Source organism: Manis pentadactyla, chromosome X, assembly GCF_030020395.1.
Source record: "Manis pentadactyla isolate mManPen7 chromosome X, mManPen7.hap1, whole genome shotgun sequence".
Taxonomy (NCBI): domain Eukaryota; kingdom Metazoa; phylum Chordata; class Mammalia; order Pholidota; family Manidae; genus Manis; species Manis pentadactyla.
Genome location: NC_080038.1, coordinates 64,479,009 through 64,501,096, shown reverse-complemented (window position 1 = coordinate 64,501,096; position 22,088 = coordinate 64,479,009). Strand labels below are relative to the sequence as shown.

At 46.5% G+C, this 22,088-nt stretch overlaps 1 protein-coding gene across 1 annotated transcript in view; it reads right to left on the bottom strand.

Moving 5' to 3' along the window:
- NHSL2 (NHS like 2) overlaps window positions 1-15,585 on the bottom strand; it is a 93,317-nt gene extending 77,732 nt beyond the window's left edge. The window contains exon 1 of the mRNA XM_036890960.2: window positions 14,949-15,585. Coding sequence (XP_036746855.2) covers window positions 14,949-14,991 — 43 coding nt within the window. The 5' untranslated portion in view covers window positions 14,992-15,585. The remainder of the gene's footprint in view (window positions 1-14,948) is intronic.
- Between the last annotated feature and the right edge of the window lie 6,503 nt (window positions 15,586-22,088).

The window sequence follows — 22,088 nt, the reverse complement described above, 5'->3', positions numbered from 1 at the left end:
GTTCATTATGCTTCAGAAGATTGGAGACTGTTGAGAATTAGGCTTGGGGTTGATTAATGATTGTGCATTGAGTCCCCTATAGAGAATTTTATTGTTGTTAACAACCATTTGATCAATAAATATGAGAGATGCCCTCTCAAAAAAAAAAAAAGAGCAGCTCTATACTGCATCTCTTCTGTAGACTTTGGATGGGTGATTCTTTGGCTAATGTCTGCAGACCCCTCTTGGATGACAGGTCCCTGCTAGCAGGAAGCTTGTCCATTTTGCTCATTTCTGCACCCCCCAGGACGGGCCTCATGCCCGGCATGTGTGGACACTTACTTGTTGAATGAATGAATTTTAACAACTAACACTTGTAAACTTTAAAGGTAAACATCTCATTTGATGCTCAGAATAACCTGTGTCATAGGTATTATTGTTCTCATTTTACAGATGAGGAAATTTAGGCTCAGAGCACTGTCCAAATTGACAGTTAATGCAGAGCATACTGAAGCCCAGGTCTGTGGGGATCAAAACCTACACCTTTCTGGCTCTATCCCCCTGGAGAGCTACAGGGGTGTGGAGGGGCCTGACATCCAGGCACACTTTGAGTTTCTTGGTTGTATGAAGGGCCACTCTGCTCAGGCCTTTGGGGCCCAGGGCAAGTCCTGTGGGGATTCCCTGCCAACCAGTGAGGACAGAGTGAATTCTAGATCAGCCTTTCCTGGATGACTTAGAGAGGTCCTGTAACTACACTGACCTTATTTTCCAAATCTCAGATCAGAATTCTTGGTCTGACAAGCAAAACTGAATACCTGAAACTGGGACTTTCCTGGAAAATCCAGGATGCAGACTTGCCGTATTCATGTAGCACATGGCAGTTACTTAATTCTCAGCTAATTCTAATCCAGCCACCTGGGCCATCACATCTCAAGAAGATTCCTTAAAAATAAACTGTTTTCTGGGACTCATGTTTCTGTACAACACTCTTTCCAGCCACTCTTTTTGTTTGCTTAATTACTCCCCTACTCTCTCTTATCTCTTCTGTTAACCACTCTCTCCCGGTCTCCCTCAAAGAGTTTCTAGGTCTGCTTGTTGGTGGATGCCATGAATGGTTGAGAGAAATAATAAGCCAAAGTGGTTGGGGACAATGGCAACAGGGGCTGTAGCAACAGGGCAAGCACTGAGGACAGCCCTTCTTATCCCTCCTCATTTCTGCTTTAGACCAAGTGCTGCTGATAAGGCCTGATTGTCCCATTGTGTCACCATTGCCCTAATCAGGGCAATGCTGCTTGCGGGAGGCATCTTGGCAAAATTTCCATTCCAGAAAGAGCTTTGCAGTGCTGCTGCTTTGTTGCACCTCTGTCACAGTGGGGGACAACTGTAAAGGCTGTTGCCAAATGAGGACTGGATCTAACATTTGCCCTAAGCACTCATCTCACTCAGTTCAGGTACATCCAGCACCCTTAGATGGGCCAGCAGGCCCCAGCATTAGGGTAACAATAGAAAAAATTCAGTGGTCTCCTTTTGGGCCTGGGAGCCCAGAATCATGATGTTACTCAAGCAATCCACTCGAAGGATTTACACGGGAGCCTGGGAGAGAAGGGGGTTCTAAGTAAATCAGGGTGCTAGGTCTCTTCCCACAGAAGTTACTGGTCTCTCTGGTTTTGTCCAGGAGCTCCTGGACAAAAGGGTGGACTTCTGAGGGGCTGTGAACCTGTCTGAGCCTCAGTTTCTCCATCTGCAAAAAAAGAAGCAGCAGGGATCTCTGCCCAGCTTTTCTTTACTCCTTTTTTTTAGATGATGAACTATTTCACACATATGGAAAAGGATTAGTAACAAACACATTTACCCATATTTTCCCCAGAACCTTTTTTTGAAAGAAATAAAACATTACAGATTCAGTTGAAGTCCTTATGTACCTCCCAGTGACATTCTCCTCCCCCACACAGGCAGCCCTTCCTCTGCATTTGGTGCCTGTCATTTGCATTGTGTTTTTCAATGTACTGTGCAGATGCTTATAAACAATATATGACATACAGTAATGCTATGTATGCTTTTAAACTTTAATATAAATTGTAGAGAACTGTATGCATCTTTTTTCAGTTTGCTTTCTTTGTTCAATGTCAGGTTTGTGAGAAATATTCATGTTCTACAGGTCGCTCTGGTTCAGACATTTTCATGCTGTGCAGTATTCCACTGTTTGAATCTATAATGATTTTATCTATTTTTCCTCAACTGTTTTCCTCTTATAAGCAATGGTGTCATGAACATTATGTTATATGTACCATTGTTCACCTGTATGACAGGTTTCTCTATGATATATACATAGTAGTACAATAGTTGAGGTAAAGAGTGGAAGTATAAAATTTTAAGCCTTTTTTTTGAGGGCAATATTCTGGTTTTATCTGAAGTGACTATTCATACACTATTTGATCCAGTAATATACTTTCACACGGCTATACTAGGGGAATAGTCATACATGTACACACAGATATAAGTACAAGAATGCTCATTGCCCCATTGTTAGTAATGTGGTGGAACTGGAAACATTCTCAGCATCCACCAGTGGAGAGCAGGACAGATGAATAACCTGCAGGACACCCACTCTGGAGAATACCTGGGACATTGGAAGACAGCAATGCTCAGCACGTCCTTTCTCACCTACTACTTTGATTCCTGGCTTGAAGAAATAACGCTGCTCACAGTACAGGGCCAGGTACCCAGGAGGTGACTTGTAACTGCTTGTACATTAGATGGAGACACCCTCACTATTGCCAAGTGGGGACCTGGCCAGGGTCCCACATGTGCAGGGAAGGTGCCTTTCCTGGCAATGAGCTCCAATAAAATTAGGGAAATAGTCCAGGGAATAATTCAGAATTCAGGTTGTGGAATTATCAGAGAGAGACAGAATTCATAAGTATTTGAAGGAACATTAGCAAACTGATGCGATGGCTTGCCATCTCAAAGCTAAATGATGAGCAGAAAGAAAGGAAAGAAAAGGCATTTTCCTTTGGTAATGAACATTAATAAAGAGGAAGTGTTTGGGGTGCCTGGTGGTGTTTGACTTGAGAAATTCAATTGTATCTCTAGAAGTGCGAGCCCACTCTCATTTACTGGGAGCTTAATGGATAAAGCCAGAAAGGTTTAAGTTTAAAAAATGACTTTAATAATCACAATAGATGATACCTCTTGAACATTTTTACGTGCTATGACTGCAGCAGGCACTCTGCATCCTTTGTCTACACTAGTTTTCCCAACAGCAGTGCAAGGTAGCTATTCTAAGGTAGTATCTTTGGTAGGGACGTGGAGAGGTCAAGGAATTTGCCCAAAGCTGCAGAGTTAGTGACAGTCAGGATTTGAACTCAGGTCTGTCTGGTGACAACGCCTGTATTCTTCTCCATACAATATGCTGCCACCTCTACATTTGGAGACAAAACCCAGGCAATCAGTTTACTAACTTTGGCCTTAAGCCTAAAGTATTAGTGAGGACTTCCACAATGCTCTGCATGCCTGCCTCACCCATAGTCCCCTTCTGAACAAAGTGGACCGAAGTGACTCCTTGATTCAGAGTTACTATTTACTCACTCAATAAATATTTTGTTGAGTGGCTATTCTGTGCCAGGCACTGTTCTTTTGGTCACAACTGAATGGACTATGAAGCCTGTGCCTGAGTCAAAGGTAGCCATCTTGCAGCTGGGCCTGAGGGTGCCTAGTGGCCTTTGAGTGTTCTGCAGTGAGGACCCAGGGGACCGACAGGGATGTTCTGGACTGCAGAGTGACCAGTTGACCCTATCTGAGTCCTTCCATGGGAATGCAATGTGATACACACATATGGAGGAGCACATGCAGTGGGGTGGCCCAGGTGCCAGGAGTTGTCCAGGGAGACAGCTGTAATCAGAAGCCATGGGGAGTGGGCAAAGCAAGGTGTGGGGAGCAGCAGGAGAGGCAATGATGGAGAGAAGTTGAGTGGTAGAAGGGCCAGATGCTCTGCTTGTCTTGTCTGGCACTCCTGGAAAATGCTTCCTCCCCTTCACTCACACACAAATCCTTATACTCATGCCCTGCCACCCCAAGAAACTGAAGCACAACCTTGGTCTCCCAACCTGAAAGAGGCCAAGTAACCTGCAGTCTCTGGGAACCCAGACCACACAAGAGCTGTGCCTCACAAGGCCCAGATTTGCCCTTCAGAACCTAGGTCTTGAGTTCTATGTTTGGTCCTCTTGGTGTGTGTGTGTGTGTGTGTGTGTGTGTGAGACGAGAGAGAGACAGGAGAGAATGTGGGGGCAATGGGTGAAAATACACTTTATTGGAGGCCCTGCTGTCCAGCAGAATGTCCTCCAGGCTTCTCAGTCCTGGCTGGTGACACATATAAGAAGGGCCAGGAAGAGGTTCTGTGTGAAGCTGGATGAGGATGGAGAGAACCCAAAGATCCCTTTTGGCAGCCAAGGACCTGCACCACACGGGCTTGCAGATTCTGGGTAATTCCTAGGTGCTGCTAGATACCTAAGGTCTTGAGGACACAATATTTATGGGTTACATCTGTCATTGGGCTGTTATGAGAGCCTCAACCGTACCCATGGGACCAACTGGGTAATCTCTCTGTCTTCCTTGACCACACTCCCACCCCACCTCCTCAGGTTTTCATCCTGTTCCGACACAGATGAAAAAGTTTGATTACAAGCCCTGATAAGGAGAGAGGGTATGAATGGACAGGTGCTCTCATGGCTAGTGGGAGGCTCAACTGGAACAACTTCTTTGGAGGGAAATTGGGCATTATCTGTCAAAATTTTAATGCACATTCGTTTTTACCAACAGTGCCACTTCTAGGAATTTACACTGCAGATAAAATGTATTCGAAGGTACATGAACAAAGACATACATTATAGGACTATGTGTGATGGCAAAGTTCTGGTGATAACCCCCTTCAATAGAAGATAGGTTAGACAAACTGTGGTTTGGCCAAAATAAGCCAGGCAGAGAAAGATAAGTACCAAATGATTTCACTAATTTGTGGAGTAATACAACAAAGCAAAACTGAAGGAACAAAACAGCAGCAGACTCACAGACTCCAAGAAGGGATTAGCAGTTACCAAGGGGAAGGGGGTGGGGAGGAAGGGAGAAGGGGATTCAGGGGCTTTATGATTACCACACATAATGTAGTGGGGTCATGGGGAAGTCAGTACAGCACAGAGAAGTAGTGACTCTATAACGTCTTACTATGCTGAAGGACAGTGACTGCAGTGGGGTATGTGTGGGGATGACTTGATAATATGGGTGAATGTTGTAACCACAATGTTGCTCATGTGAAACCTTCATAAGATTGTATATCAATGATACCTTAATAAAAAAATTTTGGTTTGGCCACACAATTGAATACTCTGCAGCCATTAAGGAGAATCATTTATGTAATATGTGGAATGTTCTGATGGAATGTTCTCTTTCTCTGGCTCCTCCCTCCCTTTCTCACCACATGCACACACATACTCTCATACACACTTGTATATGCACAGATCATTTCTGGAAGGACACACAAGAAACTGGTTGCCTTTTGAGAGGGGAGCCGTTAAAGTAGGGGTGAGGATTAGAAGTAAGCAGGAGAGTTACTCTTTCACTAAATACTCTTTCATACTGTTGGATTTCTTCTGCTGCATGCACATATTACTTTAAGGACATAAAAGCAAAATTAATTGCAGATGTCTTCACCAATAGGGAATTGGTTAAATAAATTGTGGCATAGTCTTACTAAGGACTGTTCTACAGCCATTCAAAAGAAGAGATATTCTGCCAGAGAAAGAGGTCCATAGCCATACTAAGTTAAAAAAATCAAGGTTCTGTATAAAATGTATAACAGAATCCCATTTATGTAAAAGATAGATTTGTACACATATACATAAAAGTAGGCATATTCACAGAAAAATATCTGGAATGAGTCACAGCATGCTGATACCAGGTATAGTCTTGGGCCAGGAGGAGGGGAAGAGGGAAGTTAAAGGTGGACTTTCATTTTTTACTCCAAGTACTTGTTGAGTTGTTTTATTTTTTTGAATAATGAGTCTGTTTTATTTTGTAACAGAAAACATAAATAGTAAATCAATTATGAGGAGAACAAGAAGTCTAGTCTTAGTGGAATCTGCCTTCTATAGCTTGATTTCCTCACACACTTCTGCATTCAAGAGCTGCTCAGGGATTTCTCATAGAAGGAAGAGCCAGTGCCTCAGCCTGGCACCAGAGATCCTCCCCATTTCTCCCACTGCTCCTCTACACTTTCCTCTGTGCCAGTCAGTCGGCCTCCTCACCAGCCCCAAGCAGGTGTCCATATCACTTCCCTTACTCAATTTGCTTCCCTCATGCTCCGTATCTTGATAGGCCACTCACCCCAGTTCCACCCTTACTGGACTTCTGCTTGTGCTTAATAATCCATCTCAAGCAAGCTTTCTGGAATCCTTCCACTGTTAGTGAATATCACTGGGAGTCATTTGGAATTTGGAAAACTGCCTATTCTCTATTTGGCCATCTCGTATTGTTATTTAATGTTCATGGACAATCTAAAACATGGACATCATTTCCTAGTTTGCAAAGTGCTTGTACAACCAGGGCTTCACTGGGGCTTCCCGTCCATTCTATGAGGTACACCAAGGCAGGTATTATCATTCTTATTCCCATTTCATTTGATGAGGAAACTGAGGGGCTGGGAGGCTTAAGGTAACACAACTAGAAAGTGACCAAAGGGGGCCAAGTCTGCCTAACTCACCAAGAACACCTGCTTTTATTCCCTCAGCCAGAATATAAGTCCCTGGAGGACAGGGAGTACATTTCCAACATTTCTGTGCACACTAAAGGTGAAAGGGAAAGCCATTAGCATTCTGAAGAGAAGCTTACCAAAGAAGATAGGACACTTAGTCAACCAAAGGGTATGTGGTGGGGACCCGCCAAGCACTTAGGTCAGTGCTGTGGGCAGGAGGGACACCAAAGCCATAGTTCCTGTCCTCAAGGAGCTTATCGTCTTCAAGTGAGGCCGAACACACCCAACAATTAGAACACAATCAAGTATGACATAAATATGATTTGAGGTCATACACAGATTAGCTTCTTTCTTTAAATAGCATCTCAAACCTGCAGCTTTGGGCAAGTAAAGACTTTTAAAAGGGCATATTTTTTCAAAATTAGAAAACAGTACAGATAGCAAATGAAATTTGTGACAGTGGTACATGGAAGATTGAACTTTGGGGAACACTGCCAGAGGCCATTTAAGATAAGAGATGGGCCAGGGACAAAAGTGGGAGGAACAGCCTAAGCCAAAAAGGTCTGAAACGCAGCAAGGAGTTGGGAGAAACCAACCTGGCTGAGACTGAAGGCAATGAGATTTGAAAGCTCCTTTCCAAATCTCTAGCCAGGCTGGATTCCAGAGTCTTCTGCAAGCTAGTGTGGGCAGCATAGGCTAGATTGGGGCAATTTCAATTCTGTGCGTGGGAGGAACACAGTGAAAGTGGTGCTTTGAAAGATCCACCTGGCAGTGATGGGCAATATGGACTGAAGTGGCTCTAACAAGTGGCCCAGTACTCTGCTTGCTGAGTGCCACACAGGAGACACCACCAACGTGTTAATGCCACATGAGAGTCTGGCCCTGAAGCTAAAGCTAAGGTTCTTTCATGGAGATCCACATGGGCATTGTGGTTTGTCATGTATTATTTGAGGGATTAAGAAAAATTATCTAAAACTTGACCACAAGGCAAAAAAGAGTACTTACTGAATGCTCCTTCAAGAACATATGAGAGCATCATCCATGTGGTTGCTTGACTATTCACTACTGATTAAGCCCAGTCTGTGAAATTTAAAAGTGAACTTTAGAAGGTTTATAAATCATGGATGATTTTTGTCTGGTAGAAATGAAAATTATTTCTGTCCAATAGGAAATATAGCCCCAAAGGCAACAGTTTTATTATCCTGTAGAACTACTCAGTTTTGGATCCAAGTTTTTTATCTTATTCCAGCATTTTTTGAAGTCTCTCATGTCTTTTTTAAATTATTTTTTTATTGTGGTAAAACATATGTAAACATACAATTGGCCATTTTCATCATTTTAAGTGCACAATTCACTGCCACTAATTACATTCCCAATGTTGTACAACAATCACCACTATCCATTTCCAAAAGTTTTCATCACCCCAAATGGAAACATTAAGCAGTAATTTCCTGTTCTTCCTTCCTCTTGGCTCCTGGTAAGTTCCAGTCTACTTTCTGTCTATATGAATTTGCGTATTGTTGATATTTCTTGTAAGTGGAATCATACAATATTTGTTCTTTTGTGTCTGGCTTCTTTCACTTAGCAAAATACCTTTAAGACTCGTCCACACAATAGCATGGGTTAGAACTGCACTCCCTCTTATGGAAGAATACTGTTTCACTGTATGGATAGGCCACATTTTGTTTGTCCATTCATCCATTGATGGGCATTTGGGTTGTTTCAACATTTTGGCTTTTGTGAATAATGATGCTATGAACATTTGTGCACAAATATCTGTTCAAGTCCCTGTTTTCAGTTCTTTTGGGTTTCTACCTAGCAGTGGAATCGCTGGGTCATATGGTAATTCTGTGTTCAACTTTTTGAGGAGTCACCAAACTCTCTTATCTTTTTTAAAACCAGCTTTACCACGATGCTGGTTCCCTCATCAATGAGTTAAATCAGTCTTGATATATGGTCACTATATATTTCAATGAAAGTCATATTTCTTTGAAAATTACATTTTGATTAGTGTGATTTATATACCTTACTAATTTTCAAAGCATAAAGCTGACTTCTATGCCCCACTTTGGCCTCCATTGTCCATTGCAGGCCCCTTAACAAGGAATTCAAGGAAATGAGAAGAAATGAGGGCTCCCTTGCTTAACCCATAGGCCAGTGTGGTATTTTGGTAGTTATAAGGAGAGAGGAGATTTTAATTATGGCTCTGTGATACTGATGGCAAATGAAGTCACATGGGCCTAGGCACAGACACAGAGCATGTACTTCTTTACTTTCGCTGGGAACATATGGAGACTTCTCTCCCCTGGAACACAGAGCAACTGTTGGTTCTCTGTAGTGTGACAGCTTCTGCTAGGAAAACTCTAGAAAAAAGTTTTGATTTCAGAGAACTCCGGGAACAGACAGACCACAGTGGAACCCATGAGAAGAGACGCTAGGATTCTTTTCATATGGCCTCAAAATTTGCCTTCATTGGCATCTGACAGGAAATGTTTTAGGCAGGGAATGAGGAGAAGAAAGAGACTCGGCCAGAAGTTTGAGGAAGAGGGTGGCACAAAGGTGGGGAGAGGGCACACCAGGAGTGGTGAGGAGGGGAGAAGGGGCAACCACCCTGCCCTAGACCCAGCTCCTCAAGGGGGTTTTGTAGTTGACTCTAGGTGGTCTTTTATTCAGAATATACAATCCTCCCACTAGCCCAGAATCTCTCCTAGAGTATTAATCACACATAAAACCACAGGTATTCTTGGTTTCATGCATTTTTAATGTTTCAAACCAAGAAAGTTTGTCTTTTTGAGTTAAGGCTGAAATTAAAATGAAAAACAACATGTATGTCCCCCCTCACAGCTCAAAAGGAACTAATTGGATTTTTATCACAATTTTCTCACTTTTGAGACAAGATATGGAAGAACAGATGAGTGTAATGGAAGAATTTCACAGGTGGTTAAGAATATGTAGGAAAAAGAAAGCCAGAATAAAAAAGGATGTCGCTGTTATAAATATGATCAGAATGTATCTATTTCTGAAAGCATACTAGGCAGGTTAAGGAAATAAAAGTAAAAGCCTACTTTCTTCTGACATCCTTGTTTTGCTCTCTCACTGGGCTGTGACAAGATGAAATATATATAACAAGCACTTTGCAATTTGCAAACCACACATGGTTCTGAGAGGGGCTGGGTAGTGTAAGGAGAGAGCACAGGCTATGCAGGCTGACTGTGCAGGGGCTGGCCTGGTGTGGAGGATCTGGCCAGCAGTGAGGTCTAAGGCAAACCCCTGGATCTCTGTCTCACATATGTAGAGTGAGGACAGTAATTCGTGTCTTAGATGGGTGTTGGAAGCCTCCTATGATAAAGCCTCCAAGAGAAGCAAGAACAAAGTGTTGTTGAAGCATGGTCTCTGGTACACATTCTAGCACTAACTCCGCTGTTCATTATGTTTCTGTCACCCAATCACACCATAAGTTCCCTGTGTGTTGGCCTCTGTATCCTCCTTGCTTCTAAGCAAAGTGCCCTGAACATCATCCTCACCATTCATTGTGCTAACACACATTTACTAGGCTCTTCCAGCCACCAACTCTTGACAGCCACACTCTGCCCTCCGAATCACTATTCCCTACCCCCTACCAACTAAGCACTGAAGCCCCAGAGGGCCTGAGGGGGCCCCTGTACTGGACACAGTGATGCCCCACCCACCCAGGTGTCCCCAGGACTGAGTGCTGCTGGCAGAGAGTCTTCTTTGGGAATTGTCCACCTTGCCTAAGGCCATGCTCCCTCCCTGGGAGCAGCCTTCATCTAATGACTGGTCAGTGTGCAGTGGTATGATGCCCCGTCTCTTTACCCTACCTCAGAGCAACCCTGAAGGGCCAACCCAGGTCTGGAACTCCTTACAGGGTCAGCTGGGGTTGTTATTAGGACAGTATCACAGCCCAACTTCTCCCTGGAACCAATCCTGCCTCCTTCCCTCAGATCCCAGGTGTCGATCCCAAAGGCACCCAATAAACTTCCTACATGTGCCCTGCACCAGCCCCGCAGGGACAGTTCACAGGGTAGCTTTGTGGCCTGTGTAGCCTCTGGCTCAGCATCTGGGAGCCTCAATTCCAAGTGATCCCAGGAGCTGTGACAGTTCCCAGGGCCCAGTCACTATGCACAACCCTCACTAACAATTACATTTTTATTCCTTTCTCTCTCTCTCTCTCTCTCTCTCTCTCTGTTTTTTTATTAAATGCATTGGAACCAATAGGGTGGAAAACGTCAGCCTGTAAGCAAATAATTACAGCCATGGAAGAGACATTATGATACAGAAATAAATGAACCTAGAACTTGACTGAAGGTAAGCGTCCTAGAGGAGGTGCCATTTAGACTTGAGTCTTGAAGGATGAGTTTGGGTTTGATGGGTAGACAAGGGATGCGGGGCAGGCATTCCAGACAGAGGGTACTGCATGCTCAAGAGTTGGCAAGCATGAGAAAGCATAGCACATGGGAAGGAAGGAAGTAAGGGACAATGAAGTCTGGGTCACTGGCAGGGGCAGACCATGCAGGGCCCTCTGGGTCATGCTGAGGAGCTTGGTGCTGAACGAATGCCACATTCCATTGTTGTCCAAGCTTCAGCCATTTACGTACCACTTTAACAAGTTTTGCCCTATCTGGGCACCACTTGTTCTATTTACTATTCACTTCATCTTTTTCTTGAAGTGAAGGTATTTTTTTTGCTTAAATAATTTTATATGAAAGGAAATTTTATATGGCAAATAAAAAATCAAACAAAAGGAGTATCACTTGCTATAAATAGGAAGTAACTGTAAAAAGAAATACAATGGAAACAGAGCTGAGTAATTAAATTCTACGTAGTTACTGAGGCCTGCTCTAGCCCTGATCCAAAAGAAATTAGCAAGCATTACAGAGGCTGAAGAATAGCACCACACTGAGACTTTCTCCTTGACAGAAAGCTGGAAAGAGAAGGAGGCGAGAATCATTTTCTCACCATGTAATTCAATGTTCTCTAAAGCCGTACTAGGTACCATTCAGATCACCTTGAGGTCCCCCACGCTGTCATCCCACTGACTGTGCCCTACACATGTGGTTGTTATTACCACTCTATTGCTTTGTCCATTGGCTCTGGGGCAGTCTCTTCGATGTAGCTGCTTCTTTGTTGGCTCAGTGAAGGTTTCCAAACCAGTGCCTGTGGTGACCCTCACTCCCCACACTGTGGGGGAGAAAGCAGCAAGGGTGGGGCTGGGGAAAGGGGCCCCTGGGCTCAGACTCTTAGAATCAGGAGGGCCCTGACAGAGTATCCTATCTTCCCATTTCACAGCTGGTGAAAGTAGGATCAGAGAAAGGACACAATTTGTCCAAGGCCACAGAGGGGGTTAGCAGTCTAGCAGACCCACATAGTAAAAAGAAGAGTTTAGCTTGTTGTCTGAGGATCCTGGCCCCCAGTAGCTGCTATCTGCAGGGCAGAAGGGAACAGAATATGGAAGTGGAGGCGGGGAGAGGTCAGCCCATCAGGCCTGAGAGCACAGGGGCACCATCAAAAAGCCCACGTGCTAGGCGGGGCTCCACAGCAGGGGACAGATGCTGAGGTGGGCCTGGGGTCTGGGTGGTACAAAATGTCTATGAGGGGCTCAAGTGTTTGCCAAAGACACTCAGGCAAATGAAGGTGCTCAGCACATCAGAACTGCTCCAAACTGTGGTGGCAACTCAGTCAGGGATTTCCTGGGACTGTGCAAAGCAGCCAGTCTTTGGAGTTTGACAGGCATGGGCTCAAACCTGGTTCTGTCACTTTCTCGCTGTGTATGACTTTGGGGAAGTCACTGAACTGTTCTGAGCCCCGGTCTCCTCACTGAAGTATGAGGGGAATAATAGCACCTGCCTCCTAGAATTGTCGTAAGGATCTCATGAGGCCATACAGCTGCCCTTGAACACCACGACTTGAAACTGCCTGGGTCCACTTACACGTGGATGTTTTTCAATAAATATGGTGGAAAATTTTTTGGAGTTAGTGACAATTTGAAAAGGCATTTTCTTTTCTCTAGCTTTCTTTACTGTAAGAATACAGTGTCTAATACATATAATACACAAAATGTGTTAATCAACTGCTTATGTTATCAGTAAGGCTTCTGCTCAACAGAAGGCTATCAGTAAAGTTTTGAGGGAGTGAAGAGTTGTATGTAGAATTTTGAGTGAACACTTGCGGGGAGTGTTCTGGAAACCCCCATTTATTCAAGGATCAACTGTATACCAAAAGCTTTGCATACAGGGTCTGGCCCACTACTTAGCATTACTTCCTCTGCCCCTCCTATGGCCACAACCAGACAGGCCCCCTGCCCCCCACAATACAGTTTCTTCTCTCGTGACTCCTCCCCTAGCCCAGCCCATGCGTCTGGGCCCTGTCCTTCCTCCTGTTCTTGTGCTCCCCTGCTGTCCTACTTAGCTGTCTATGGGGTTCCTAAAGAGTGTTTCAAGTATTTGCCATAAGAAAGCTGAGGGACACCTTCCAGTGGTGGAACAGGGACTTCCTTCACCGGGAGACAGAGGGGAGGGTGGGTGCTGTGGGGCAGCTGGCTGACCAAGCAGCCTGCACCATCCCACTGGAGGCAGAGGCGGGCTCTGGCCTGGGTGAGAACAAAGGAAAGGTTCTGGTCTCCCATGGTGTTAGAAAGCACTGCCTGAGGCAAGTCCCTCCACTAAAAGCTAGGAGGCGGAAGGTTAAATACAGCCCTTTCCAGTTGTCTAGGACATAGATTTATGAAATGTAATAACTGTGTTAGAGAGAGAAACAATCTTTGCTCTGCTCTGTTTTTAGAGAGTAGAAAGGAGGCAATGGAGAAGAGAAATAAATCTGGATTTTCACCAGTGGGCAGTGGGCGGCCGCTGGAGGCTTTTGAACAAGGTGGGTTTGTTTTATGAAGTCGCGCTCTGGAGAATGGGCTGCAGAGGAGCAAGAGTGGAAGCAGGGAGCCCAGTAGGAGGGAGAGAGATTGGAGTGCAGGTTGGGGGTGGCTGTGGAGCGGGGTGGAGGGAGCCAGCTGCGGGTGGAGCCAGGCCTACATACCCGCTGAGGCTGGCACCTCCTCCCTCTCTCCCTCAGAATAGAAAAGCCAGCTCCCACTTCCCCTTGTCTTCTCAAGGGCTCACCTTGTGCCTGTGAGAAAGGCAACCTGTCCAGACACACAGAACCCTCACTCCTTTTCAAGGCAGCCCAGGCATGTCTGTGAGAAAGTTTCTCCTTGTCCACAGGTCCCAGCTTTGCAACCTGAGCCCCTCTCAAACGCCGTCTACTCCCTTCCTGGTGTGACAGCCCTTCAAGGACCTGAAGACCAGAGACCACTTTCCTCGCCTGCTTCTCCATGCCAAACAGCACATAGGCCTCACTGCAGTTAGTTCTCCATCCCATCACTCTGCTTTTCAGATTCCTTTAGCTCATAAACTCCTGCCACAAAGGACCAAATAGAAGCCCCAAGCCACAGCATGGACTCACAACCTGCCCTGCCAGATGCCTCTGCAGCCATAACTCTGACTTCCAGTACATTCTCCACAGTAGGCAACTGCAATGGCACCTCCCCCACCCCAGCTCACCCCCTTCACACAAGCTAGAGAGGGATCCTGGTACGGCTCAGCACCCTGAACTTGATTCCACCCTCCTGCCAGGAGGTCTGGCTCAAACTGCAATTACAAAGCACTTGGTCCCTTGGTAGCAACCTGTGTGACCAGATGACCAGTGATAGCCACCCCCTTTCCTGCCCCTCCCTGCCCTCCTGCCCTCATGCCTTGGGATTGAAAAAAAACCCAGAATCTTAGCAGGAGTCCACAGAAGACTGACTGTGACAGCATTTACCCCATCCAAGGGACAAGGCCTCAGAAACCATGTTAAGTTGATTTATAGAAAATAAGAGAGATGGGATTTCTTACACACAGACTTACAATTCCTTGGTCACTGTTATTATCCCTTTAGAATCCCAGATTATCAGGGGTTGGGATGTGATCACATCCACCCTCTCTTCCTCCAGAGCCAAGCAATTCTGAGTTGCTTTTACAGCGCCTCTGCCAAGTGGTCATCCTGCCCCTCCTTATACTAAGGGAAGGCGCTTCCCCCAGGAGGATCCAGGCTGCCTCAGCACAGCTCTGAGTGCAGGAAGCCCATAGCAGGAAGCCCGTCCTCCTCAGTGAGCCCCCATTCATCCCCTTCTCCCTTCTGCTGAGCACGCCACCCTCCTCCCGCAAAGACTCACCTCCCCGGTTCCAGAAGAGGGTGATAGACTCGGCTCTCTCCATCCTAGCAGTGTGGACGACCACTGCTCCACAGCCAGCAAATCCCCAGTGGTGGGGCCACACAGGGGCAGGGAGACAAGGAGCTCCACCCTGTCCTGAACCCCTTCCCCAGGCTCCTCAATGATACCCAGGGGCTCTTCCTGAACCCGTTTCCCAGCACCCTGGCCAGGTCAGTTTGGCCCCATTGGTCACATGCTCCATTGCCAGTAAAGTTGTTCCTGGATTGCCCAGCCCAGGGAAAGTGATGTAGAGTTCAAAAGTGAGTTTCCGATCTCTCTCTCTCTCACTCTCCCACACCCTGATGCCCCTACCACCTGCCCACAGCCACACTGGTCCAGTTGGTCCTGTCACAGTGGACTGGTGAGGGCAGCTGTCTGTGAGTTAGTCTTGTCTTTCTCTAGGTGAGGTTCTCAGCCAAAGGCCGGAGTCAGAGTCCCATGGAGGACTGACCTCCCACTCAGCTGCTGTCCTGTGGCAAGGGGAAATGAGCAGGAACTGGCTGTCTGAGTCAGCGCCCCTAGTCTATTGTCACTGCTCGGGCCCCTTCCTTCCCAGAGAGACGTGCAGGCCTTGTTTTTTGCAAGTCTCTCTTGGACACACACACTTTCTCTCTTGGCCTGGAATGAGTCTGTGCACTATGGCTGAAGGCAGTTCAATGCAGCTCCCCTAACTGCTAGAGGGTGCCTACTCTGACAGAGGAACAGGTCTACAGCATGTACAGATGGTTCCCAGGCATCCCCACCATAGACAGAGTTGCTAAAGATGATGAGTCCTGGTAACAGGAGAGGAAAGTGAGGCTCAGAGAGGGAAAGGGACTTTCCAAGTTCCACCAGCTAGAGACCAGTAAAATTCTGAGTCCAGCCGTGTTCTCCACAGCTTCTGGTGGAGAGCCATGCTGACCTTCCTCACTGCCTCTCGCACTCCCAGCTGCCAGGGTATTGCAGATTCTAGCAAAGCCTAGTTCCCAGGGCACAAAGCATGAGAAAATCGCTGCTCTAAAACATTTAAAACATTTCTTGTTCAAATTTGGTTCTGTGTGTTTAGAAAGACATTTTTGAAGGGATGCCCTCCTGAGCCTTAGGCAGAGGTCCAGGGAGCCCAGAAGGGATACTAGAGGACACAGGCCAGCCCCAGCACAGCTGGGAAACAGAAGCTATTACAGAAGGTAATTACAAAGGGCTGGAAGCTCATTACAGAGTGCCTCTATGACCACCATACCAGCCATACAAGCACAGGCTAATGGACCATACCTTGTCCCAGTAACTGGCTTCTGATTGGAGAGAGAGGTGTCACAGGTTCTTGCTCACAGCATGAAAAGAGGCCCAGCTGGAGCTCTGTTCTCTTTCACACTCTTTGCAGAGATACAGAGAAACAGGGAAGCAGCTTGAGGGGAGGAGTTGGGGGACCTACCCCAGAGGAACCACCTCATTGCCTCAAAGACACTGAGCATCTCTTGTGCTGCCCAGACTCTCAACTCCCCAAGAGCAGGGTAGTCCCAGGGGTCCCTGGAGGCCCCAACTTCAGAACATATTTGTATGGCTTGGTACAAAAAGCCATCTAAAAAGACCAAGGTGAAACTTACAGGCAGGGAGAATGTATGGTGCCCCCAAGGATGGGAGAGAGGGTCAGTTTATAGGAGCAGTGGCCAATCGATGTTATCAACTGCATTCAAGAATATAAGTAGGCTGAGGCCAAGCAATGAATGTCTGCTGTGGCAACACCAAGAAGGTAACCTTGGCAAGGCCGGCTTTCCAGAGGCCAGACTGCAGCTTGTTAAGGAGGGAAATGGGAGGCAAGTGGATACACCTCTCAGGAAGTCTGGTTGTGTTAGACAGGAAGGAGAGAGAGCCATAGCTGGAGAGAGAGGCAGAGCTACAGCTGGGAGCTGGGTGTATGTCAGGATGAGAGAGATGCTGTGTGCTTTTCAGTTGAGGAGCTGCCACAAAACTGCTGTTCTCCCTGCCCCCGCACTCGCTGTAGGCTGGACCACATCTTAGACCAGTTAAGGCAGAGTTTCTCAGGGGTGGGCCCAGGCACTGAGAGTGTTTTAAATATCCCCAAGATGAGCACCACAGCACTAATTCTTGGTAGAGACTGAAGTCCAGTCTTAGCCCAACTAGTGGGTGGAGGGCAAAGACTGCCTGTCTTAGCTCCCTTGTTTTGGCAGACTAGCATAGTGACTACGGAGACAGACTTGCTCGAATCCCAGGCTCACCTTTGTGCCTCTGGGCAAGTTAGCTTAACTTCCCTGAGCCTCCGTTTCTAATCTACAGATTCGTTATATAATTTACAGCTTCTAATCTGTATGTCTCCTTTAGGAGATAATAAAAGTACCTGCACCGTAGGTTGTGTAGATAGAATGAGTTAATATCTGCAAAGTGCTCTGAACACTGCCTGGCTCCATAGAGGATGTGCTGGGGCTAGCCTGTGTCCTCTGGTTTCCCTCCTGGGCTCCCTGGACCTCTGCCTAAGGCTCAGGAGGGCATCCCTTTGAAAATGTTGTTGGCCCTACCCTCAGTTTGGTCTCCTATCGGCTGTCATCCATGGCCTGCCTCGCATAGGCGTGAGTTTGTCAGGCCCCTCAACAGCCACTTCTCACTTGGGCCCCTCTGGGCTGGAGCAGGCTTGTTGCTGTGACAGGAGCTGCCATTGCACATGACCAGAGCCACAATGTCAGGGGTGGGAAGACTCCAAAAATTAGAGTCTCAGCTGATATTTGTCTTTTGTTCTCCTGACTCAGGTTTTTGAGTTCTTTTGGCTGGAGTCAGGGTAAACTACTGTCCCCACTTAGGGAAATGGTTGGTGTGTGTCAGTTTCCATAATGCAGATTTCATGGGTCTCATGGGTTGGAGGCCTGATTATGGTGAAGGTGGAGGTTGTCTTCATCCTCAGAACCAAAAGCATGACCCTGGGCAATGTGGATCAGCACTCAGGACAGCCACCAAAAGAAATCTCGACCTTTTCACTTTTGCCCTTTACCCAGAGCAGACAGCTCCCATCCCCAAAGCCAGATCCTGAAACACCCAGAGACTAGAAGGGAGCTGGTGACAGAACCAAATGTACAGGAAGACAGTCCTGGTGCAGGGGTTGGAGTGACCAAGAGTCCAGAAAGGAAGAGGGTAGAAACATTGGTGTTTGGCAATGCAACCCAGGACAGAAGTGTGTGGAGCTGAGCCACAGAAGTCAGATATCCCAGAAGCCAGGTCCCCAGAGTCAGGTCCCTAAAGAGGAGCAAGGTCCCAGTCTGCTGAGAGGGTCAGAATATTTCAGAGGAGGAGTGTGCTGGAGATGGTATGTGTAGCATGCGAGTGGGGGCACATCTTTTCTGAGGCAGACCTAACAGGCCTAAACACCACCCCTCTGACCACCAGGTCTCCAAGTTCTGCAAAAGGAATTCATAGAGGTGGCTCTGTGTCACCCTCCCTAATACCAAAAACCAGACTCAGAGAACACACTCCACCTGAATGGGAACAATTGGGAGCCCCATTCTGCACCCAGGACCCCACACCCCTCCATCTGCACCCTTGGAGAATTTGACAGGAGATTCACTTTTTAAATAAAAAAATCTACTGTTGGAAGAAATGAAGGTTTCGTCAAAGACAATTTACTCCACAGGGATCTAGACAGCACTTAGGAGGCCACATTAGCTAGATTGTTTAGAAGTACTGTCTGGGGGTGGGGGGGCATACAGAGCTGACCTGTCAGTGTAGAGGGTCCCCTACCAGGGACATCTTTCCTTGTCATCTCAACCATCATTTTTGCCTCTTGTCAATGTCAGAGCCTCATCTGGTTTCTCCCTGCTTGGTGGACATATGGATGTGGACATGTGGTACAGGGTGTCTCCGTCATGGCCATGAAGAAATCCCAGGGTACATGAGAACAACTCTTGGGCAGTGGTGATGGCAGGTGGGGTAGGGGAGCAGCTGGACTGTGGCCCTCATTAACCTCTGTAGCTGGTGACCTTGGGCTCATCACCTCACTTCTGTGGGTCTATAAAATGAAAGGGTTGTGGGAGATAAGTGGTTTCCAAGCACATACCTCACCTTTATTAAAATACCTAGGTCCCACCATGATGGACAAAAAGTCTACTTTTTCCACAGAAGGCTTTTCAACACTGACAGGAAATAATAATAACATATATATACATGGTGCTCCCCCAAGACTCCCTCCACCGCTCTCTCAGCATCCATTGAGAAGCCCTGGATCAGGGCGATCCCTAGAGATCCCTCCTACTCTGACAGTTTTAAGCAGTAATAGGGGCAGCACACCCCTGTGCTCCTTGCTTGCCACATGCCAGCACCTCATATCATCCTGTGAGGCAGGCACTATCAAGCCCACCAGACCAAGGAGGCAATGGACGCTCCGAGAGCTTAGGTCACTTGCCTAAAGGCACACAGCTTGTAAGTGGCTGCCGCATCTGGCTGAGAACTGGAGCAGTGGTGGAAGGCTTTGCCACATTCTTCATTAGTTATTCTAGTGTTTTCTGCATGAAGTTTAAGCATTTTAGAGGAGGAGAAAAACCCACGACATTTTCCAATTATTCCCCAACCATGGCTAAAAACAGAAAGTTTCACTTGCTTCATCAAATTTCAGAAGAACCCAGCGCTCAGAGAAGACAAGGCGGCTGCTGCCTGAAGCCACCCAGTAGCACAGGCCTAGCCTGGTTACAGTACCTAATACTTTGGTTTCAAAACATTTGTATGTACACCATGGTAAGGCTTTAAACCAGGCAGCATTCTGTGCCTCACAGAGCCCTTTAGAACATCCTTCATCATTTGCTACTCACCACAGCCCCGTGAGGTAGTGGTTATTATTATCCTCGCACTGCAGGTGAAGAAACTGAGAATGCAAGGGGTGAAATGACTTACCCCAAAGACCCAAAGTAAGGGTCAGAGCTGGGATTCAAACCCAGGCCTTCCCACACATTTCCCCAGTCCCTGTGACTGCCTCTTTCCATAAGAGGAGGCCCTTAGTTTTGCACTGCTGTCTCTCAAATGTGTTTGCTGACTCAGGAAAATATGATTTGGTCTCTCAGCTTGACAGAATGATTTGCTAGCATAATTGTTCTATATGATTATGGTTTTTATTTGTTTTTGCACAAACAACATTATGACAACTTTAATGAAAATCTAAGGGAAAGAAAAATTCACCAGCAAGCCTGCCACCCACAATAGATTAAGTTTCGCTTTTCCCACAGTTCCCTTCCAGTCCTTGCTCATGTGCAGACCTACTTTTTCATAGGGTTTGTTAAGCTCAGCATAGGTACAATTTTGTATTGTGCCTTTTGTGCATCATATTTTATTATAAGCATTGTCTGTGTTGCTCAACCACCTTTCTACTTGGCTCTTCAGTGGGTCCACTGCACTTCAATGAGCCTGGGTACCTCAGATTTACTTAGCCATTCTCTTGTTATTCAACGGTAGGGTGGCCACTGCACTTTTTGGACCCACTTTTTGCTTCCTTCTAATTCTGGCCCAGGGAATGGGGGAATATCGTGATTGGCCTTAAGCCCCAGGGCCCATGCCTTTACCTCCAAAATGTCCCTCAGTTGTGGGAGGTGCGGAGCACCAGGAAATATTTTGTATGGTGGCCTAGAGTTTCAACTTCTTCCAAAACTTCCAAGAGGCTCATTTAATTGGGTTAGGAAATATGTCTTTGAGAGCAAGGCCCCCGGGGGGATAGGGACCACTTGACCCCCTTATAAGTCTCTGCCACTTTAATATTCATCATATTGATGTTAACGATTGTGAGATTCTAATAACCTTGTGAATATGAAAGGGCCAGGTCAACTATGACAATGCCTAATGTGATGAGATGATTTCTTCATTTTGTTTAGGCACAGAGAAGAGAACAGTTAATTTATTTTCCTCTTGAAGCCCATAGCACTGGTGTGACTACTTGGAGCGGGGAACTGGAAAGCACTATGATACCAGTTCTCTCTGCATCTGAAACTCCTCTCAACACCTGGTTTAGGCTTAAACTCAAGGATCCCCCACTTCCTTGCTAGTCCAGGAATCCTCAGCTCTAGCTTCTGGACCCAACCCAGACCCTCCAACAAGTTCAATTATTCTAACACTACAAACGTGCCATCAAACACATACAGTGGGACTTCTACAAGGCTGGGAATTTGCAGTCCTTATTGCTATAGAGATTTGCTAGCCCTGCCAGGACAGAGCCACAGAACCCTCCTTTCACCACACTGTACCTCCAGGGTTACTAACTCCTGCCACAGGTGCAAAGATCCTATTGCCACAAGCTTGACAGTCAGACAGACTTGGGCTCAAATCTTGGCTCTGCAACCTCCTTGTTCTCAGGCCATGGGGCAGCACTCCTCCTGAGTCTCAGTTTTCACATCTGTAAAATGGCATCAACAATCCTTGCCTGGAGATTGTTCTGAGGGTTAAGTAAAGTTGTGGATGAAAGTGCTGGCATAAAATAGGTGTGTGATACTGGTTCCCTTTCTCTTCTCTGTGGGATGCTTCTATGTGGGTTCCAATAGATGGTTCATACATGCACAGCTGTGCACATGCTGTGTATTTAGGGCAGCACTAGCACGTATCTCTCCCCACCCCATACAGAGTCACAGGGCAACATGACTACACTCACTCAAGAGTGTGAAAGTTGGTGAGAAGTCAGTTGCAACTCATGAGCTTGGCAAAGAAGCATTTCCAGTGTCAAAGCAGCCTATGCTCTAAGGTTGTATTGGTCTTCACATGTTGTGACTAGCCCACCACTACCCCCAGCCCCACCGCATCCACTTTGTGGCTCTTCTGGCTGTCCCCCAAACATGCGAAGCTCACTTCTGGTGCCATTCTCAGGGCAAGACCCATGGTGTTCCCCCATCTGCAATCACAATCACTCTTCTCTCACTTGAAAAACACTTGCAACTTTCTAAAAGCTTTCCTAGCTATCTCACACCACATCTTCCCAACCACCCTGTTTGGAGAGGGTGTGTGTGTGCTAAGGACCCCCTTTAAGAATTTGTAGCTTTTGGGCTGCCCTTGTACTGTTCACCATGTAAGAATTTATTCACTATGTAAGAATTTGTTCTCCATGTAAGAACTTGTTTGTTATGCCTCAGAAGATTGGAGACTGACGAA